Source organism: Pempheris klunzingeri, chromosome 21 (genome assembly GCF_042242105.1).
Source record: "Pempheris klunzingeri isolate RE-2024b chromosome 21, fPemKlu1.hap1, whole genome shotgun sequence".
Classification (NCBI taxonomy): Eukaryota; Metazoa; Chordata; class Actinopteri; order Acropomatiformes; family Pempheridae; genus Pempheris; species Pempheris klunzingeri.
The window spans coordinates 8,934,797-8,956,417 of NC_092032.1; the positions used below are offsets into that span (position 1 = coordinate 8,934,797).

At 42.8% G+C, this 21,621-nt stretch overlaps 1 protein-coding gene across 1 annotated transcript in view; it reads left to right on the plus strand.

Annotated features, from left to right (window-relative positions):
• Nucleotides 1–21,621, plus strand: part of zfhx4 (zinc finger homeobox 4) — a 59,867-nt gene that overhangs the window by 20,831 nt on the left and 17,415 nt on the right. Inside the window, exons 5-6 of the mRNA XM_070852684.1 lie at nucleotides 483–717; nucleotides 20,179–20,277. Of these exons, the coding sequence (XP_070708785.1) occupies nucleotides 483–717; nucleotides 20,179–20,277 (334 nt within the window). The remainder of the gene's footprint in view (nucleotides 1–482; nucleotides 718–20,178; nucleotides 20,278–21,621) is intronic.

Sequence of the window (21,621 nt, forward strand, 5' to 3'; positions counted from 1 at the left end):
TTTTCCCTCTATTTCAAAGGATTTACAAATGACTGTGTCCATATGATTTTAATCATTGCTCTTATTCATGGGGTTTTGTAGCACTGTTGCTTGTAGCTTTTTTGCTTCATTAGTTTAAATCACATACTGCAAAGAGTGAAGAACATATTCTGCAGAAAATAATAGGCCAAGTGACTGAGGTGTTACCCACTTACTCTCTGCTGGCTTGTTTGAAGCCAGGAAAGTGGGATCTCTGGGAGTTTTAGAAACCAAAGTAGAAGGGAACACTTTTATAGCCATAAAGCTTAAAAGAGTACGAACATGATTTTGCAGAGAAGTGTCACTTGTTGCACTGAAATTCACCCAAATATCTCTGTAATATCACAATTACTGCGAACAGCGATATCATGAAAATGCTTCGAGGAAATAGCTGTAGCTGTGAGAATAATAATTCCGAATGAACGCCATCTAACATCTGCACTCTCCTCCCCTCTGTTCCACAGCACTTGCAGAAGCAGGACAGTGCGTACAGCCCAGAGTTGTGTGTCTACTACTGCACACTGTGCGACTACTCCACCAAGGCCCGCCTCAACCTGGTGCAGCACGCCCGCTCAGCTCGCCACCAGCAGAACGAAGGGCTGAGGAAACTCCAGCTGCACCAGCAAGGCTTGGGAGGGGACGAGGATGGACTGAGCTTCCAGGAGCTGTTCCATGTCAAGGAGTGCCCCCCCAGCCAAGGTCTGTGCTTCTTTAACCTGCTTTGTTTGTTTACCTAAACTTTTGTGACTTTAGTTTCATGTTATTTTTAAGGCTATTTTGGGGGATGTTTGTTCATTTCATTTTCTATTTGCTTTTGTTTTTAAAATTTTTTAAAGTTTTGGTTAAATGAAGTTTTGCAGTTGTGGTGGTCAGTTTTCTTTGTCTGAAGTCAGATCCATCTTTCGTTACTCCTTACACCCCTCCCACCTCTTTTTCTCTTTTTGTGCACCACTCCCTCTTTATTCTGTCAAACCTCTCTCCCTCCCTCCTTTGGCCTTCATATCCAGATCACGTCTCTCGATACAGACCCGTCCATTCCTCCTAATCTCTCCAAAATGAGCATACTGTTCCTATTAGGCTGCCGTGCTTATATCTGCAACACACACACACACACACACGCACGCACAAACACACACACACACAGTCCCGTGCACAGGGACATCCCAGGCAGGCAAGCAGTCAGCTTATGAAATTTCACCTTGGGAGTATCTCATAGTGAAAAGGCCTGTACACACATACGTTAGTCATACACACATACGTTACTTTCTCTCTCTTTCTCTCTCTCTCACACACACACGCGCGCACATGCACACACGTATGCTACAGCTACACAGTCTCTCCCTGGAGTGAGCTTTCATTTCCTTTCTCATGACCAAAGCAATTTGGCTTTCATTTAAGACTCTCCGTCCTGCCAGCAGCTAATAAGTGTAACAGAACTGTAAAACATTCAGAGAGACAAAAAAAAAAAAAAGATTAATCGTTTTTCTTTGAGTGGGGGTTGGATGGTTGGTGAGGGGTTGCAGGGTGTAAGGGGAGGGGGCTGTGCTGTAATTTAAACCAGAAGACCAAGAGTCAGGGTCCATTATTTAGTCATCCCTATGTTAATGCTGCCGGGAGAAAATGAGCGCTTAACTTGTTTTTGCTTTGCTTGACCTGAAGGAGCGGGTGGGATGGGGTGGGGTGGAGGGGTAACACATTTTGAATAGCATTCCAGCATAGCATTAGTCCATACATCCATCTGTGTGTGTGTATGCAAGTCAGCACGTATGTGTGTGTGTGTATTTCAACATGAATCTGTGCTCCCCAAAGTGTCCTGTTTATACTGTACATGTACTCCCAAAACAGATGGGGGCCCAGTGCTTCGAAACATATGTGAATCCCAACACACACACACACACACACACACACACACACATTCACACACACACATGAACAGGAGAAGAGCTCCCAATCCTGAAATGGAGACTGTTGCCGGCGTACGTTTGGTTTTAATTACACATGGATCAAAGTTACGGTGAGATTTGGGGTGCAGCAGAAAAGCATGCTTAGATAAATCATTACTGTACATTTTAACATACCCTACCCCCCCCCCCCCCCCTCTGCTCTCTTTTTGTATCCCTCTCTCTCTCTCTCTCTCTCTCTCTCTCTCTCCTTTTTTGTCCTGCTTATGCTCCTGTCCGTTTTTTCATCCAGAACACAAGCCCGGCTTCAAGCCTCTTTTTTTTCCTCTCCTTTTTACATCTCAAACCAGTGAGCACAACCAGGTTTTAAACCTGTCAAAAGCAATATTCGCCCGCCGCACCTATTTCAAATGTTCCACTCTTAAAACACACCATATTTGTTGCTCGGGCCCTCATTTTATACCTTGGCTTTGATGCCACATGGTGAATTTCCATGAGGAAGCTAGTGCAAAGCTTAAGCGGACGCTGGCAGCAACCAAAATGCTAAGCCACTTTTTTGGATGCCCTCCTTTTGCCCATTCTATATAATTTTTAGTGAATAACAGTATTCTTTCACAAGGTACATGGTAAATGTTTCAAAGGTACTTCCTTGTCAACCGTACACATTTGGCAAGTGTAGGCAGAGGGTGGAGTTGGAGCATTTCAACCAGAGATCAAACACTAAAAGTTAATGTAATAGAACGGGGTTATATTATTGTTCTCTAGTTCTGCAGTCAAATAGAAGAAGAGATGTTTTTTTTCTGTTTTGTATATTTTTAGCTGCTTTCTTTAGCTGATCTCTGTTTTTGATTACGCCGCAACACACACAGACATCGCATTCTATAGCGGCTTATGTTATATGGAGGAAACGGTGTATTATAGCTGCTTTAGACTCCTGTAGTGATAGGTAATGTGAACATTTTCACTGATGGAAAGGGCTCTATAGTAGGCAACATTTCCAGCCAGTGTTCAGTTTAAGGACCCTCTATTTGTGTGTGCGTGCATGTGTATGCGTGCTGTTAGTTTTCTGGGGCTACAACTCCTGACTCGAGCACTTTCTGTTCATTAGAGACTGGTATGAAAAAGATTAATTTAAGTGCTGACCGGTATCTTTCTCTCAAAGCCTGGGACCTGGCACTGAGCCAGATAATTATAGGCCCATTTGGGAATAAGAGTTCTAATGCTCTGGACTTTATGTACATGTGAATGGCTTTCATTAAACAATTTTGATGCTGATTTTATGGCCTAATTAAGGATGCAGTACTGGAGAGACATACCGCAAGGGTATAGGTGTTTTGAACAAAGACAGAAGTGTACAGGCAACTGCTGGACTGCATTGTGTGCATGTCAATGCATGTGTTTGCTGGTGCATGTTTATTTGAGAGCCCTTAATTCTCTGCTATCCTTTTGAGTCTGTAATTCCCCGAACCTGGGCCCAGTCGTCTCATCCTTTATGCTAGGTAAACACCATTGTAAAGTGAGAGTGAAGTGTGTGTGTGTGTCTGTGTGTGTGAGCATAGATACCTGTGCCTGTGCGGACACAAACTGTCACTGAGCAAAAACTTTTTACCGTGATCTTTTTAGCGGCATCCTTCAGAGACAAAAAGCCCACTGTGCCTGCATTGCTGAGATAAATCGTCCCTCTCTGTGTACAATTAGAAGTGTTAAAGAAAATTGAGTTTATAAAAAATGCCAGTTTGCATCAGAAGAGCGAGCATAAATGAATTGCCTCTCAACATGGAAGACTTGGAGGCCATTTTGCTTTGAGGGTCGTCCAAAAGTTGTTAGAGAAATTAGATTTTTTTGTGCCCTTCTCCACTCTATAATGAAGTTACACCCTGAATAGAGCTGTTTAGTAAAATTCAAGCAGAAAAAGAAAAATATGACAGATTGCGAGTCATGGGTATTTCATCATTGATTTTATAATTTGAACAATTTGTTTAGCCGGATTTTTGGAGACATTAACAATCTCTGAAGTTTAGTTGTTACAGTGATTTTTCTCCCTTTGACTGTTTTCTGTTGCTGCATCTGTCTCAACCATTTGACCATTTGTTTAGCCATAAAGAACACTGTGAAGGGGTTTGTGTATGTGTGCATGAGAGTGTTTTTCTATGTGTGGATCCTCGCCCATTAGCCCTGTGCTCCATCATGTGTAAAGCTCCTCATAAGCCAGACCAAGCAGAAACACTAGGGCCTTTTCTGCATACTTTACTTTCTGTCATGTTTTTTTTCCCTTTCGTTCCCTCTGTCCCTCACAAAAAGGAAAGGGAGATGGGATCTTATGGAGGTAATTATTTCTGAGAGCCTGGCCTGTCATCCATCCCTCCACCACCCCACCACCCACACATCTCCATCCCTCTATACCCCCCCCCACCACCCAACATGCATTAAAGAGGGAGGGAGAGGACCCTCTTTGTCTGAGTCCCCCTTTTAAACAAAAGACCTCCTCTGACTTAGAGAGACCAACAACACTTTTATCATGTGCGTGTGGGTGTATGTAAGTGTGTGTGCGTGTGTGTATGTGTGTGTGTGCATCCAGAGCCTTTTGTTTTCTCTGAGTGATAAGGCTCTGGGACATTTTCGGTCCTAGTCAAATTAGTGTAGCCGTGCTAACCATTTACATAGCAGCTGTAGGCTACAAACTGAGCCTAATGGACACTTATTATTTCTATGTGCTTGTGTGTGGATGTAGCTGTGTGTGTGCGTGTCCAGCAGGAAGTGATGGAACATGGGCAGAAAGCAACTGTGCTATCTTGATAGTTTCCAAGTGCACCGACATTCCATGTTTCCAAATTTACCCAACCCAAAGCACCAAAAAGCACCAAAAACGATCATTCAGTTTTCGATGTGGGAACGGGCTTCTCCCAAAGAGCATTTCGATGTGATGACACCAGGGCATCTTTTGAGGTATTAGGTTTTCCCTCCTCCTTCACTTTCACCCCTTCATCTTATACTTTTTTTTTCTGTGGGTGATGGGGGTGGTTTTGTCATTCCAGCGGTTCTCCTCCTTTTTTCAAGAAGGTCTCTCCTCAGACAGAAGTCTATTTCCAGGGTTTGTCTCAGTAATTTGTGGCCATTACATAAACATTCACGGATGGCCGGAGGAGTGAGAGAAAGGATGCAACACACACCCAGATCTAGCTAACCACTAGAGTTAGCGCAAAGGTGGCCATTTTCTTTTTCAAGTCAGAACGCTGTAGGTTAGACCAGTGGACCGGCTCATTAGAGGACAAATTTCTCCTTTTTTAGTCACTCTTGCGCTTCTATTGCACATGCCATCCCTCTGATATATGAATCCATCAGATATCTATGTTTAGATTAGATGTTTAATAGGTTAAGGCATCCAATTATATTGCATATTGATTTGCTTATAAATTATTAATCAATTATTTGTGACCTTTTCTGTCTCATTTACTGAGAAAGAGCAAGTTACTTACATAAAGTTGAAGTCCACATATTTCAGACAGACAGGGTCTTTTCTTTGCATAATAAAAACTAGGAATGTTATTTTATGTGCCTGACATGAGTAAAACGCAGTTCCTGCAGAGAGCTATTCTGATGAGAGTGATGTGATTTTACCCAAGAGGATTTTTGTAAAGTATGTAGTTTTTTTATTGCTGTACAATTAGTTGGAGACAATACACTGCATTTTAAATCATTTGTCAAATCAAAATAAGACACATTCATATATGTATATTATTATATTTTCGGCAAGTAGCAATTTACCCCAAATTTCCCAAAACCATATTCTCTATGGCTAAGGGAGTAAAAGATGTGGTCATTTTTTGAATAATTCCATCCAAGCGAATTATAATTACTTTGTGGTTTGTGTGTGCACATAGGAAAAAAAAGGGCAGCAGGCTGACTTGTGCCTCAGAAAAAAATGAGCCTCATTCACCATAAACTATTTTTGAAATGGTGTGTCGGGGCGGTATGGGCTCAGGCCGATTGTTTTTCTTTGAGTTGAGCAGCTCTTTGGTGGAGGGGTATTACCCGGGCTAAATTGTTCCCTCATGTTTTCCGCCAAGGTTCTGTGCCCACCACACTGACAGTTATAATTTGCAGAAATTGCGCTGATTATCTGAATTAGCATACCTGACCAATGCCACATTAGTCTTATTTACAATACAAAGCCGTGGGGCTATGAGGACGCATACTAAATATGACTTAACCCTTTGAAGAGAGTACTGGCGTCACATGGCCAGGACGTCTTTCACATCGGTGATATCACAAAGAGCTTAAGGCTCTGCTCCATATGGAACTGAAAGCCTCTGGAAGGTCTTGGAAAAGGAAGTGGTGAGTGTAAAGTCAGAGAACCATATTGAAATCACAGGGTTATTGCATGTTTTCCCTCACTCCCATTCTCTTTCTGACCTTTCGCTTAAAAAAATTCTTTTCACCTCTCAGCTCTTGTCCCCATCTTGCTTCTCTCCTTTTTTTCCTCCCTTCATCCTTTTCTTCCTCCCTTCCCCCTTTTCCCCCCTGCTCTTCTTTATTTTCTTCTCCCTCACCTCCATTCTTTTCTCTCCCCAATCCCCTCATACACCCTCTGTCCATTGACTCTTAACCACAGATGGACAAAACAATGGGCCATGTCACACAGCATTAAGACAAACAATCCGGTGATGGGAGGAGGGTTGTGTGGAGCTGGAGCCGCGGTAACCAAGCAATATGCTCACTGGGTCCAAGCAGCCACTAATCTCAGACCGCGATGATTCAATTCACAGATGGACATTTAAGGCAGCCTATATGCACACACACTAACACAAAGAAGAAAGCAAGAACGTTACTTTAGGAGCAAGTATTGTCAGGTAAAAAGTCCAGCAGCAGCAACAAATTCTTTCCTTCTTCTGCACCCCTCTTCCTCACTCTCCCCTCGGTTTCCTTTACCCTATCCATCAGTAGGAGGTATGGAATTGATAGCAGCTATTGATTACCTATAGCCAAGGCTAATCGTCGCTAACCGGAGGAAGCTTTGCAGCTATACCAGCTGTCAGTGGCTTGTCGTATGTGTGCGTGCCTGTGTCTATGTGACCCTCCAGCGGTTCAGTAGCAATAGCTTTCCAATGTTTACTTACAGCAGACCAGTGGCCTAAAAGCAAGACAGCACATGTAAAATAAATAAAGATGGACATTGCTTCTCTCTCTCCAGAATAAGGGAAATGGTATGTTTTGTCTGCCCAAAGAAGCACTGAGAAGCATGCCAAGTTTCACCTCCCCACCTATGTGAATAAGACCCATCTCCCTCTCTCTCCTTTTCTTCATCTCCCTAATAGGAAATTTGAGCACACTGTGTGAGATTAAAGCAGAGAATCAATGCCTTGTGAGCAATAATTTCCAGACAAATCTCTTTCATCTTTTCTCTCCCTTTTTTTCCCCTCCTCGTTCTCTCGTTCGTTTCTCTCTCCCACCTCCTAATGCTAACAGGGGGTCCCGTGTCATGACATCCCTTTCGCTTTTATCATGTTCTAATAACACTCTGAAAATAGAGAGAGAAAGAGGAATGTGACAGAGAGAGGAAAAAGGATGCTCGAAAAAAAGGAACAGGGAATGGATAGACTGATAAAAATCCATTGAATGAGCCTGGGTCTTGATTTGTGCTTTGATGTGGATGTCTTTGTGCAAATTAGACAAATATGCCTGCTGCTTTAGTCATCTGAAGCTCTTCATAAGATGCCATCTCCCTCTGCCATTTTTGATGAAGGATGGAAGGAAAGAAGTGGAATAAAATGAGTGACAAGTTCATTTAAGGGCATAAAAATATACATTTTACAAAACATGAATGAGTGATTAGAGAGTCAAAAACATGGTGAATAGAAGGTGTTGTTATGTAAAAGTGGAACGTGCAAAAAGTAGCCTGTCCAAGACGGTTTGAAAAAATAGAAAACAAGGAGAATGTAAGGTATATGCAGAAAAAACACTTGTGTTTCTGCTAGGTGTTGCCCACAAGGTGCTTTACCCATGATGGGACATAGGGCTAATGGGCAAAGATACACACACACACACACACACACACACACACACACACACCTTGGTCAGGCTTTTGTTTCAAAAGCAGGTTAATGGGGAGTGAGGAAGAGGAGCGTTGCAATTTTCTGCTCTTTAGGCGCCAGAGAATTCTCTCCAGTGTAAGAGAGACCAGACTCTCAGCGTAATAGGCATTTTACACCCTCATCACCCCTTGCACACAAACACACACGCACACACAAACAGGAACACACACTCACCAGGAATGTGTGGGAGCGTAATAGGCATTCTATGGTGTGTATTGCCGGTCCCCAGAGTGCCAGTAAGTGTTAGACATGCATAGAGTCGGCAATGAGACAATCAGCATGCTGAAATTGAAACCTTGTCTGGAGTCGCACAGGAGGGGAGGAAGAGGAGCGGAGAAAGAGGAGAGGAGAGGAGAGGAGAGGAGAGGAGCAAGGAGAAGATTAAATAAAAAGAGCAGAGGAGACACGATGGGAGCACAGATGGCAGGAGAGAAGGGGATGAGGAAGCGAAATAAAAAGAGAGGAGAGACGGAGGGAGAGGAAATAGGAACTGATGTTTGTTTAATTGCCTCATAAGTGATGACACAGATAATTATGTCGAAAAAAGAGATGCTCCTCTTAGGCAGGGCCAGTGAGCAGCTGTATCTGTTTTTGTGCGTGTGTGTGTGTGTGTGTGTCCTGTCTCTCCCTATAGCCCCATCAACTGTCGTCCCCTCCAGCCGCTTCAAGTATAGGACACTATTAAAGCATTATGGTTTGTGTCATATCAAATCATTCAGCTTAATTAACGGAAACACGCACACACACACATCATTTGGAATCATTTTAATTACTCTGTAGCATCCTGATTATTAATATCTCCACTTCATATACCTGGGGATATAAAGACGAGAGTGTGTTCACCTATATTTCCTGTGTTTGCAGGCGTGTGTGTCCATGTGTGTGTAAGTGATGCTCCCTTGACTTCATATCTAATTGTCTTTTTTAATGACAATATTCTACTGTGTGCCGACTGTGTGTAATGAGTCAGGGTGTGTCAAAGTGCAGGCCTGAGCTGTCTGCTTCAGTTAAGCTCTTCCCGTCTACTGTAGAAGCCTCCAGCGTACACAGTCTTTACGCGCATACACACACACACACACACACACACACACACACACACACACACACACACGTACATGGCGCGCACACTCAAAGAGACAGTATCAGTGTGGGAGTTCCTGTATCTGACACGAGATTAAGAGGGCCAAGTGGAGGAACGTCGAAGAACTGCCCTGTTGCATTTGTAAGAAGGAAAAAGGACCATCCTGTCACACACACACACACACACACACGCATGCAAGCATCCTGTGCTGTAAGTGAGCAGTAGCCTCCCTTGCATTATTCACAGTGGCCGAGTGATCGAAGCCTGGTTCAATAGCACTAAAGCGGCGCACGCTGGAGAGATTTGTCTTACAAAACCTTGACACACACACAGGCGCACATATGCTCTCACACACATTGATTTTTGGTGGTGGGAATCTCCCAGGCTTTGGACGAAAGGCAGGGACGTGAGAGGGGCTTCCCCCGTCAGAGCAACCCCCTGACAAACGCACACATACACACCAACACACCCATGTTGAACCTCACACACACACACACACACACACACAGTGCATAGGCAAATGCTGTAAGTACATCTTTAATTCTCTCAATATGAGATTTGATGATGATCAGGTCAAGCGATAGCATGAATAAGAAAATGAAAGAAAAAATTGGAGATGGAAGACGATGGATCTGGCTCTTAGATCTGATGGGGTTTCATTTACAGTAAGATGAGCTGATGGTAAAATAAAAAGCAAGAAAAAAGTCTAAGAGATCATATTTCTTTTTTTGCTGACTCTCCTTTTTTTGCATTTTACCATCAGGAGGCTTTTTGCAAGCGAAGCAGAAAAAAAAAATCACGCATTGCCTGATATGTCATATCTTTCCGCTGAAGTGTGTGTATATTTTCACACAGGCGTGTTCAATTTGAAGCCTTCACTTGATTTGAATGGTGATTTTTCGAACACATCAGTCACTCCATTCAGTTTTCCCATTTTCTTCAGAGCGGCACGGGCAGCGTAGCACACACCACCCCCTCTGGCATTTTTGACGTATTAACATGTATCGACAAGCCAGCACTCGCATGACTGTAAACACTGACGCACAAACGCACACATACACACACCTCTGTCCCCTGAAGACATGTGATCAACCAGACCCAATCCCTTGTAATCATCTGGAACCCACGCACACATACAAGTATAGTTCTCCTTCAATCCCGGGTAATGGTTTGGGGCAGGGGGCTGAAGCGGTGGGCTTCTTTCCCTTAGCCCCAGTGTCTTAAGCTGCCATTGATTAAATGTTAACTGATATACTCGGCCCTGGCAATCTTGTTAGAGCTGGAGCAGGCAGGCAGCTAGACAGACAGTTTAGGACCCGCACCCTCCTGATCAATAGCACAGATAAAGATTTCATCCATCAATGAGCTCCCAAAACAAAAGGTATCTGATACCTGATTAGGCCCGTGGGGACAAATACACACACAGATTTGAACATGAACACACACTCACACATTGCCACGTGTATTGGAGCACATGAAGAGACAAACATACACACTCAGTTCACAATTGACTGCTCGTAAGCCAAAATAACCATTAAATTTCATACACACACACACACATACACACTCAAACCTTTCACTCACTGATTTTGTTCAGAATAATACCTCCAACCACCCCATCTGAAGTCAATCAGTTCCACACCTAATGGTGTAATTACAACACATACACACAAGCACACACACACACGCACACACATAAGCACGCACAGTGGAGTTTGCAGATAAGGCAGCCCTGACTTTTCCCGGATGAAGGTTAATTATGCTGTGTTAGTTCACTTAGGTGTGTGTATTTGTTTGTGCACGCAGGTGTATATGCATCTTTTCTCAGTAATGTGTGTGTATGTGTGCTTCCTCAAATGCACATGCATTTAGATCCTCAGAGCATGCCAAAGGCACCGCAAAACGGCTGAATCAATGTCTGGGCGACCACCACTGTTAAAGTGTATCAATAATGTTCCCCTATCTTCTTTCCCAGCTACCGTCACAGGGCAGTTTGAAAGTCCCAGCCTAGCCGCAATTAAGACTTAATTATAAATCAATATAATGAGTCATTTGAATATAGATTTTTCCTTTTTCTTCAAATTGTTAACATATTCCCTACCCTGTCTACACTTTATTCTTTTTTTTGTTACAACTTTAAGGAGAATCAATACTTCCCTTTTACAGTCATCAGAGAAGGGCTTTGGCATAATTGGAGCCAAAAACACAACGGGATATCTTCATGGGGCTCGATACCCAGATGTGGTCAGGGGGTAAAAAATGTCACAGCACCTCAAATTCTGATGGCTTTTCAAATACAGTTAATGACGCTTTGTTGCTCTCAAAGAATGATGTCATTTTTCTTGATTTTGGGTGACATTTGTTGTCACAATGCCAAAATGCATTTCCATAATTTTCACGGCTGACATTTTCTATGATATGACACTGTACCAGAGCGCACTCCAAAAATGATATCAATGCAACCTGGTAACCTGTGTTTCATTTGATTAAATGATATCTTTGCTGTTTTATTTTCCTGCTCAACCATTTTGAGGGGCTGTGAGATTTTCAAGTGGCGTGTCAGGGGCTGCGAGTCTAATGCATGGAAACATGGAGCTTTCTGTTTTCTGACGGCTAGCAGAGATAAGGTAGAGATATGGCTCTAGCACTGGCTCAAATCTAAAACAGATCCCGCTGGGGGGAGTGGGGGAGGAGGGGGTCGGGGGAGTTAAGAAAGTGAAGGGAAGGAGAAAGGGAGGGGTGGAGGTAGCAAGAAAAGGGAATATTGTCAATCCTCTAAGTGTCTGGCGGTGTCTCTCTTTCTTTCCCTCTTTCTCCCACTCTTTCCCTCCACCACTCTCCCTCAGTAATCTGATTTATTCGAAGCATATGTGTGCTGCTCTGTCTTTGTCTGCTTCTATTAGGGCCAGTGGGGGCCCATATGACATTGTTTAGCCAGTAATGAAATGGACATTTTTTGCATGTTTTTGAGAAAGTCAGAGGAAAGCCAACACTCCTTATTTGTAACCGTCTGCAAATACCATCTCCGGGGCAGTTGCCCCAGGTCTGTGTGTGTGTGTGTGTGTTACATACTGTAACACACAGTATGCGCCTGTATTACAGGTTCCATGTGGTCATTTTGGAGATGATTCTGAGCAACCTAATGAATATTTGGGCTTGAAGATATTTTTCTTTTTCTATCATGACTCCATTCTTCTTATGTTGAAGAGTCCCTCCATCCTCTCTAACCTCAACACATAATAAGGCCCTGATGATCCACACATTTTTGTTTTGCACACTTTTCTATAGCAAAAGATGTGTCACATGGACTTATTGTTAGTATATGAAATTGTTATGTGCTAATGGCAGCTTCTGCATGTGGTGCTCCAGAATCAACTGGAGCCCCCATCAATAAAGAATGTAGTCATAGAAAAGCTTTAGAAATGAATAGAATGAATGGAAACCTCAAGTAATATTTTTGTCACATTTCTTTATTTGTAATTAATAAAAACACAATTATCTTGGAGTATTATATATTGAATGCAACATACATACAAAACATGTTATATTATGAAATATCCTGTTGTATCCTGTTGTGCTAAATCTCTAGATTTTATTTTCAAGAAATGAAGTGATGAAAACTACAGATAGATAAACAACACAACTTTCCGTTATCCTATAACTGTATTTTTATCTATCCTTTGTATCTACTTAAATATTTTCTTTGATTTCCATCCAGGATTACAGTCTTGTTTTTGGTGGCTCTGAAAGCAGATGGTTCTTATGCAGCTAAAACGGGACAGTAGCCCAATAGGATAAAGATCTGTTTAAGCATTATCCATTTGGCCACTGCCCGTCACAGGCCTTTTTTAAGCATAGACACACCACACACACACACACACACACACACACACACACACACACACACACACACACACAGACACAGCCATTCTCTTAAACCATGGCAGCCATTTTATTAGATTCCCTCTTTCCTTGCTTCGTATTAGTTTCCGAAAAATAAATAAACCTTGAATACATGACAAGGACCAGTCTGGTCAATTGGAATCTATATCTATCCTGCTGGTATCTTTGTTTACCAGTGCGGCGATGGATGGACAGATAGAGGGATAAATGGAGGCACTGAGGAACAGATAGGTATATGGATGGATAGCTGTGAGAAAAGATATAGAAATAGATGGACAGATGGATAGATAGGTGGATAGATAAATGGATGGATAGATAGACAGATGAATGCAGCAGGGAGATCTTGTTGGGCTGATAGAGTTGAGCAGGTATGCCGAGAAACAGCTGCTTTCTTCATTAGGTTCATCTATCGATCTCGGACCCTCGCTGTGTGTGTGTGTGTGTGTGTGTGTGTGTTTGAGGGAGAGAGAGGGGAAAGACAGCAGCCTCTGTAGATAAGTGCTGGTAATAGAACAGAATGAATTCTTATCACAGAGATGGGAAGGCCATTAACCCTCAGCTCCTAGTTCTCTCTCTCTGTCTCTGTCTGGTCCAACTCTCTTTCTCTCTCTCTCTGTTTCTCCCTCCCTCCGTTCGCCAGTCTGAACCTGACAGGGTCACGTTGGCGAGCGTGTGTGATATTTCCACAATGTGTGTGACTCTCTCAGTGTGTGTGTGTGTGTGTGTGTGTGTGTGTGTGTGTTTTGTGGCTGCTGCTGTGCAGACTGCCCCATCGGCCAGATGTTTATAATCAGGGGCTGGATAAATATTGGACCGTGGAATCATAAAAGACCAGGAAAAACAGAAAATAGAGAAAGAGATGGGGGGGAGATGAAACAGAGGAGAGGAATCTTCTTTTCAAATTATTCCTAAATCCCTCAGTAAGCTTGCCGTGCCGCCTCCTCAATTCACCTACTCAGCCTAAGGTGATTCAAACAGCCGAAATGCAATATGGTTGTTGTGTAAGATGCAGGTGTTTGTGTGTGTGTGTGTGTGTGTGTGTGTGTGTGTGTGTATGCACACGTGTGGAGGCGTACAGTAGGTGTGCTAGCCTATTGTATAAGGCCAGGTGTTGCAGCAATTTTTTTCCACCACTGAACCTTTTGAAGCCATATTTTTGTCCTGTGAAAACCTTTTGTATTTGCTATTAAAGAATCATTAACATCATCCCCCCCAGTGCTCACAGCGCTGAAAAAGAAACCCCTCTTAACACGAAACAACAGTTTCTGTCTGCGCAGCAAGCAAGACATGCAAGCCTTTAATCTCGGCTATGTTTATTCATATGATTCTCTTTTTTTTTTTTTTTTTTCAAAGGAGTAATAGGTGTTTTGTTAGTCGCCTGCAAGACAGCAGAGCGGGCAATTTGAGCGAAAGAAAATACAATGAAGTGTCTCAGGAAGTCGTAATTGACAACAACAAAGCAAATTTGGAGCTGCTGATACAAGCGTTTTTTACAAAAAAGTCATTTTTTCAGCTTATTCTGTCAGTTCAACTTATTGACATTCACACCAGGAGCGTATTAAATGTGACAATCCTATTGTCTGGCTTTCAGAGCCGACCTGAAACAATAGATATTTTTTGCTGGTGTAATAAGTTCTCATGTGTTTTAAGCAATAAGTGGGTGGGTGAGTGTGGGTGGACTGGAGTGTGTGGATGGAAACACGTGTGTTTGCTTGTGCTGGTGTGTGTCTGTTTACATGTTAGCATGTGGGCTGTGGACCTCTGTGCATGAAATACATTCAACGCTGTGTGGGAGTAAATGTGTGTTATATGCAGTGGGTTTCGTGTGGAGGTGTGTGTGAGCGAGTGCAGGTGTGTGTGTGTGTGTGTGTGTGTGTGCGTGCGTGTGTGTCAGTTATTCCCAGGCCCTGTGCAGGAGCTGTAGCCCCTCTCCGCTGGGTTGATGTTTAGTATTTTAGACATGCTACATTAACAACATCTGGTTAAGATCTAAATGCTTGTTAAACGCGCTGAAATTTGGGGGGAAAGGTACGGGGAGAACGAGGGGAGAGAGGGGGGATAAAGAGGGAGAGTAGGGTAAATAAAGATTTGAGGGTGAGAGAATGGGAGGGAGGGAGATCAGTAAGTCTGTAAGGTTATTACCTCGGCAGTATTACCACTGGCCCTTGACTGTGTGTGTGTGCGTGAGTGCATGGCTGTGACTGTGTGGGATGGTGTAATGTTTCAAAGCTTTCCCCTTTAAAACCTAGAGGCCAAACTAGAGCCACGCGCGCGGCGCAGGAATGTGACATCACAGGGCCCCTATTACTCGCATACACACACATACACACACATGGTCTCACAGGGGACATGACCAGAGTTGTAAGAAGAAATCAGCATCAACATCATGGCTAAGTGGGGGAGACATGGCAGTCATGGGTGTTACGCAAAACATTAAGGCTGCATTACTACTACAGATACACCGGACACAGGCCATATCGAATCTTTGTTATTATTATTTTTAGACATATAGCACAACAGCACTGATAACACTGTAGCATATAGAGTCGTAACAGCTATATAGTATTAGTTTCTCAGTCTAGTTATAGCATTTCACATATATTTCTTAAGATATTTTCTTTGGCAGCAATTACTGTTTCACTTGATGCTCCACTTTCATCGTGTCTATGATTTAAGATAAACAATAATGTAAAAAAAGGATTTTTTTTTTTTTACTCCTTTACCCCTTTAATGAGCACCATCCTAGCCTTAAGGAAGCAAATTAGAGGCAGCTCAGCCCAGCTAATGAATTCAGCCATTTTGGAGCCTCTGTGTCCAGTTTCTCGTTGTGGCATTGCTCAATGGTTGTGTGCTGTACGACTGAGTCCTCCAACGGGCACATAATGACCCGGCATGGCGGTTATGGGCCCTTAGGGGGAAAGGGGAAGGGGAGCGAGTGGTCTCAGAGCAGGTCATTATACAGCTAGAGGGCATACATACACACACACACACACACACACACACACACACACAAACTCACTGCGCTGACACTTTCAATACATCCTCCATTGCCTCCATCTCCCATATGTCTATTCCTCCATTTTTTCTTTGCAAACATCTCTTTCTATTTATCTTTCTGCCTATCCTCCTGCATCGATCTGTCTGAAACTTTTTTTCATTTTAGTTTTCACTGTAATGTTTTAACATGAGCAGTTGTAAAATATTTTTGTACTAAAATTTGTGCTGAAGTAAATCAGAACATATTGTTTTGTTTCGAGATCATATAAACCCAATATGTTATGTTTGGGGATTTCAGGACTTATTTATTGAACAAACAAGAGAGTTATTCATCCAGGGACCTAATTGGTTGCACTGGCTTCCAATTAATACTTAAATCTAAAACCACACTGATTTGGCTGTGTCCCTGATCAGGAGTCACTTAATTATTCTCCCTCTGTAACGGTTAAATATAGGCCGGTGTTGGTTGCAGGGTAATCGGACCCAGGGTCTGTGGTTAGCTCGAGCTCACCGGCCGGCTTTAATGTTCCTACGGACCCACATCAAACAGAGTCCCACCAGGCTGCCAAAATCACACACCCTCCACAGCCTGACCCACTCCCTGAGTGTGTGTGTGTGTCTGTGTGTGTGTATGTGTGTGTCTATGCACAGAGGCAATGGAAGGTGACTGCGAAAGTTTTGCTTTGTGTGTCCTCTGGTAGCGATTAAGTTGATGGTTAAGAGTCCCTGCCACAGAATCCTCTGTCCCTCTCTTCTCTCTCTCACACACACACACACTCACGCACACACTCTTGCACATGACAACTCACATGCAAACACATGCAGGCACTGTCTCACTCACTTGATCAATGGCGCACATCCACACAAACACACTCAAACATGTGCAGGCACACACGATCAAACACGCACTCACATACACACTCATGCGGTGTGTAACTGTCAGGGTCAGTCAGAGGGCAGACGCTGTGCTGATGTATTGAAAGAGCTCGTCTGGGAATGTCCTCAGTGTGGAAACACATTCCCCGTATGCACGCACACACACACACACACACACACTCACACTCACCACAGATCTAACTGACTAGAAGGGGAAAGGAGTGAAAAAAAAACACTGATGAGGCCCAGATGATCACCCCTCCTTCCCTCTTTTCCTCTTTCTTCACCCACTCTTCACCCTCATTCCTCCCTCTCTTTCCTCCTCTCTGTTCATTGTCTCTCTTTTCTCTTGTTTCCTATCTAGCTACAGGTAGACTGCCCCCTAGAGGTTAGTTAAGATGGTGATTTAGTAACTTCATGATCAACCACTGACTGCAACTATCACTTCTTTCACCAGCCATATGCCAAAACATTGAATTTGTTCTATTATGATCACTAACTTGCTGAAATTTACCACCGTTTTGTTTAATGTGTAAGGATAGTAAGAAATTAAATGAATTTGTGATATAAATTAAAAGCTATAGTATTTTATTATAGTGATAGTATTGTACAATGATAATAATTATAATGATAATAATTATAATAATAATAGTAAACCTAGGAAAACAAGTTTCAATTAAAGGGAAAGCATATCTAATTTTTTTTTGCATAAATGTGTGTATATGTACAGTAGAATGCAGTGTAGGAATCAAGGCAGACAATGACAAAGGAGATGAAAAGGTGTTTTGTTTTCCCCCGCTTTTTGAGAATTTTTCTTTCGTTTGAGACATTGTCCTGACCTTGCAGAATGTGAGATCTTCGAGAGCTTCTTTTTTTTTCTCTCTGTATTTCTATTTTGACCCTTCTCCCTCCCCTTCTTTTCTCACTCTTCTGTGAAACATGCTGTTCGATTTGTGCCATTTGTTTTTCCTTGGCATCGAACAAAAGTCAAGTATAGAGAAAAGATGAACCAGTGAGGAACGCCTTCAAAACCTCTATGCACACAACTTTCACACCAACACAGACACACACACACACACACTCACACTCCTGTTTCCCTCAATATGAAGGTGGGGTGAATTAAAATACAAAGATGGACGCTGCAGCACCAGCAGTGAAAATTGCAATTTCTGCAGCCCAGGCTCTCTTGGCTGACAGGAGATATTTCATCCCCGTTGTCACCAACGTATTAATAAAACATCAGGAGCAGAGTGCAGTCTCTCTCTTTCACACACACACACACACACACACACACACACACACACACACACACACACACACACACACACACACACACACACACACACACACACACACACTCACTGACATAGAAGGATGAACACACACACCTTGGAATGGGCTGTGGATACACATGTGCAAAATGTGTACAGCGCTCACACGCATGTGCAAATGGCAAAATACAACAGTGTTCTTGCAGCCAGAATTTTCCTCCTCAATCACATGCCAGCATCTGCCATGAAAATTTCATGCTGTATATAATGTCCACTTAATGTGTTGACGCTTAAAGCAACGGCGCCAGCGCTTAGTCTATGTGTCTGTCTGTGTCTTTGTGTGTGCGTGTGTGTGCACCCCACTGTATGTGAAAGGGTTAATCATATCATGTTTCCGAGGGGGGTTTTGCAGACCTCTTGTGCTCTTCATACAATGGCCAAAGTGATTGTATGCAAATGAAAGCTGACCTCAATGCACCCTTTGCCTGATTTCTATGAATATGACTCTCAGAGAGTGTGTGTGTGTGTGTGTTGTAAAATATGGTTATTAAGGCAGAGCCGGATTGATGAGCGCAGCTCTTTTATACACACTCACACAAACGCACATGCACACAGACACATAAACCAGTTTCATTCTCTGGCAGAGTGAGGGGTTTGTGGTGAAAGAGACCCCCCCTTCCCCCCATTTAGAAGACATGAAATTTTTAACGGTTTTGCTCCGTGTGTGTGTGTGAATGTGATACTGCGTGTGTATGATTTGACGTCTGCATGCAAGTGTTTCTGTTTGATTTTGCATTTGTGTGTGTAATGGAGGAGGGCACTATATGTGTGTATGTATATGTTTTTGTGTGTGTGTGTGCTGTGTGTGCGTGCACATGCCTGGTTATCTGGCCTCTCTCAGACTGCTCAAAATTCATTACAAAGTGACATCAGCCCAGCCGGAGACAAATGATGGCTGGATGAAAGGGAGCGCTGGGGCTTGGCTAGGATTAGTGTTAGCTTGTGCTGGCGACACATATACACACATACACACTTGTACACACACACACACAAAGCACATACACACACACATACACACACTTTAATCCACTGGCAGAACACTGCAGATACACAGAATTATCAAACAAGGGGCTGAACTCTCAGAGATGGGCAGGCTAATCTGCTAATAGTACAGAGCTGCACATGTGTGTGTTGGTTTGTGTGTCCGTGCATGAGTGTGTGATGTGTGCACATTTTTTACAGACGTATACAGAAATACAGAGACACGATGTCTATAAACAGTACAGTAGTGAACATCAACACTACACATCTGCATGTAATTTTGTTTTTAATTTGTACTTTTTTTAACTTTTACTTTTATTAGAGTAGAGTACCTGTATGTGTTAATGTTAATATTGGTCCTATTTTTACAGTAGTTTTAATAAAGTAAAATGGATAGCTTTTTTCATACAATTGTGTTTTTACATGAAAAGTGTAAAACATCTATTTTCATCTGCGCTGTAATATGATCATTTGTCTAACCAGAAATAATATTTGAAATATATTGAGGACAGAAAAAATATGTAACATTTATTTAAAGGGAAATATATGGACAAGTAAACCATATTGAATAATTTTTTTTTGAGAAGTGCTTCCGTAAAGAGGGAACCAGAATTACTGAAAAAGTTTCTCTGTAGGACATATTTAGTTGTCACAAGCCTTCCCTGCTTTCGGGCAGTGTGTGTATTATGTTTCACCCACTAGACGTGATGTGGCAGGGCTATTTTCAACAGAACATGTGTTCAAGTCACAGGAAGCATTATTTGGTGGTGAGATCTACTGTGCAGTGGGATCAACCTGCCCTTTGTGTAGAAAAAGGGGTTTTATGAGGATTAACTGAACAGGAATATTTTCAAAATGACTCTCATATGATATAGCAATATCTGATATCTGATAAACCACAGGAGGTTTCTTTTTGAGTGCTAGTGCCCCGGCTAACAAATGCTGTTTTTTTAGAGAGCATCATGGGTAATGTAGTTGTTTTCTTTATGAATTTTCAGAAGAGACTGCTGAGGACGGAGAGAGACCTCCTCGCACTTCCTCCAGGCCTGGACCCAACCTCACTGACCGTGACTTGACTGACAGCAGGAGAACTGACCGTAAGTCCACAACACATACTGTACACACACACACACACACACACACACACACACATATATACAAAAATACATTTGAACCATAAGCTTCCCTTCTTTTCTAAGTTATCGCTCATCTCTTTCGCTCCCTCAGATAAGGTTCTAACATGTGTGTGTAACATGTGAATGCTGCTGACTAGCCTCCATGTGACCTGCTTTAATCGTTTCCATCTGACAGAAAGAGAAAAAGAGAAAGAGAGAGACAGGGAGAGAGAGAGTGAGAAAGAAGGAGAGAGAAAAAGCAGAGAGAAAGGGAGACGGATAAGTTGAGTGTCGTGGATATTACCAGGCAATGTCCAGGCCCCAGATTATTTTTTAATCAAATCAGTTTGCGTGCTTGTAATTTATAAGCGCCTTGCATTAATCTTTTCTCGTTCTTGTGCCCTCTCCGATGACATATTAATTTTTCATAAGCGCAGGATTAGATGGGGGGGCCTGTGTGTATGTTTTTCTAATATTGCACCGCATCCCTGCAACCCTTAAATTAGTTTTTTTTCCTGCACCCTCCCTTCATTTTTCTTTTCCTTCTATTTTTTTCCCTGGCTCAATCCATGCCTTAATTGTTGTCCAATCTGTGACCCTATCACCCCGCATTACCTCAGATAGAAAAAGAGCACAAGATAGAAAGAGCTGTTTATTCGTTTGTAAGAATGGCAATGTTGTAAGCGGGGAGGGGCAACAATCTCTACAAGACGGCTTGGTGTTTTTGTTATTTTGGGCGAGGTAGGGAGCACATAATGCCTCTGCTGCGAGGCTGTGGTCGGGATAGCCCCAGCTTTGTTAGATTTGATTTACCCAAATAAGAATTCATATGGTCTTTTTATGTATGAGATGGAAATCCATGGCTGGGGATGAATATTGCATGGGGTCTCTCTCCTCCTCTTTTTCTGTCATTGCATGGGGCTCTCTCTCATTCTTTCTCCATCTACTAATGTCTTTCCTCCTCTTTCTCTCTTACCCCACTTAGTCCACAAACCCCTCCGCCCCCCTCCCCCCAAACTCACACACGCACACACCTTCCAACTCCCAACCTCTATCCATCTCAAGCTCCCTCCCCACTTCCTCTCCCTAGCATGCCATACCTAGCTCCATAATGTGAGGCTCAATGAGGCAGAAGGAGAGCTGAGTGAGGCTGGGGCCTATTAGTTTAGCTAGTCATCTATCTTTCAGCTCTATCTCTCTGACAGGCCTGTCTTACGGACTGGTGGGGAACCACCATCCATGCATTTACCACCGCATATTACCACCAGCGTCATTTAACACCACCGCACATATGCAAAAACGTCCCTCCTACTTTAAAGCGCGCTT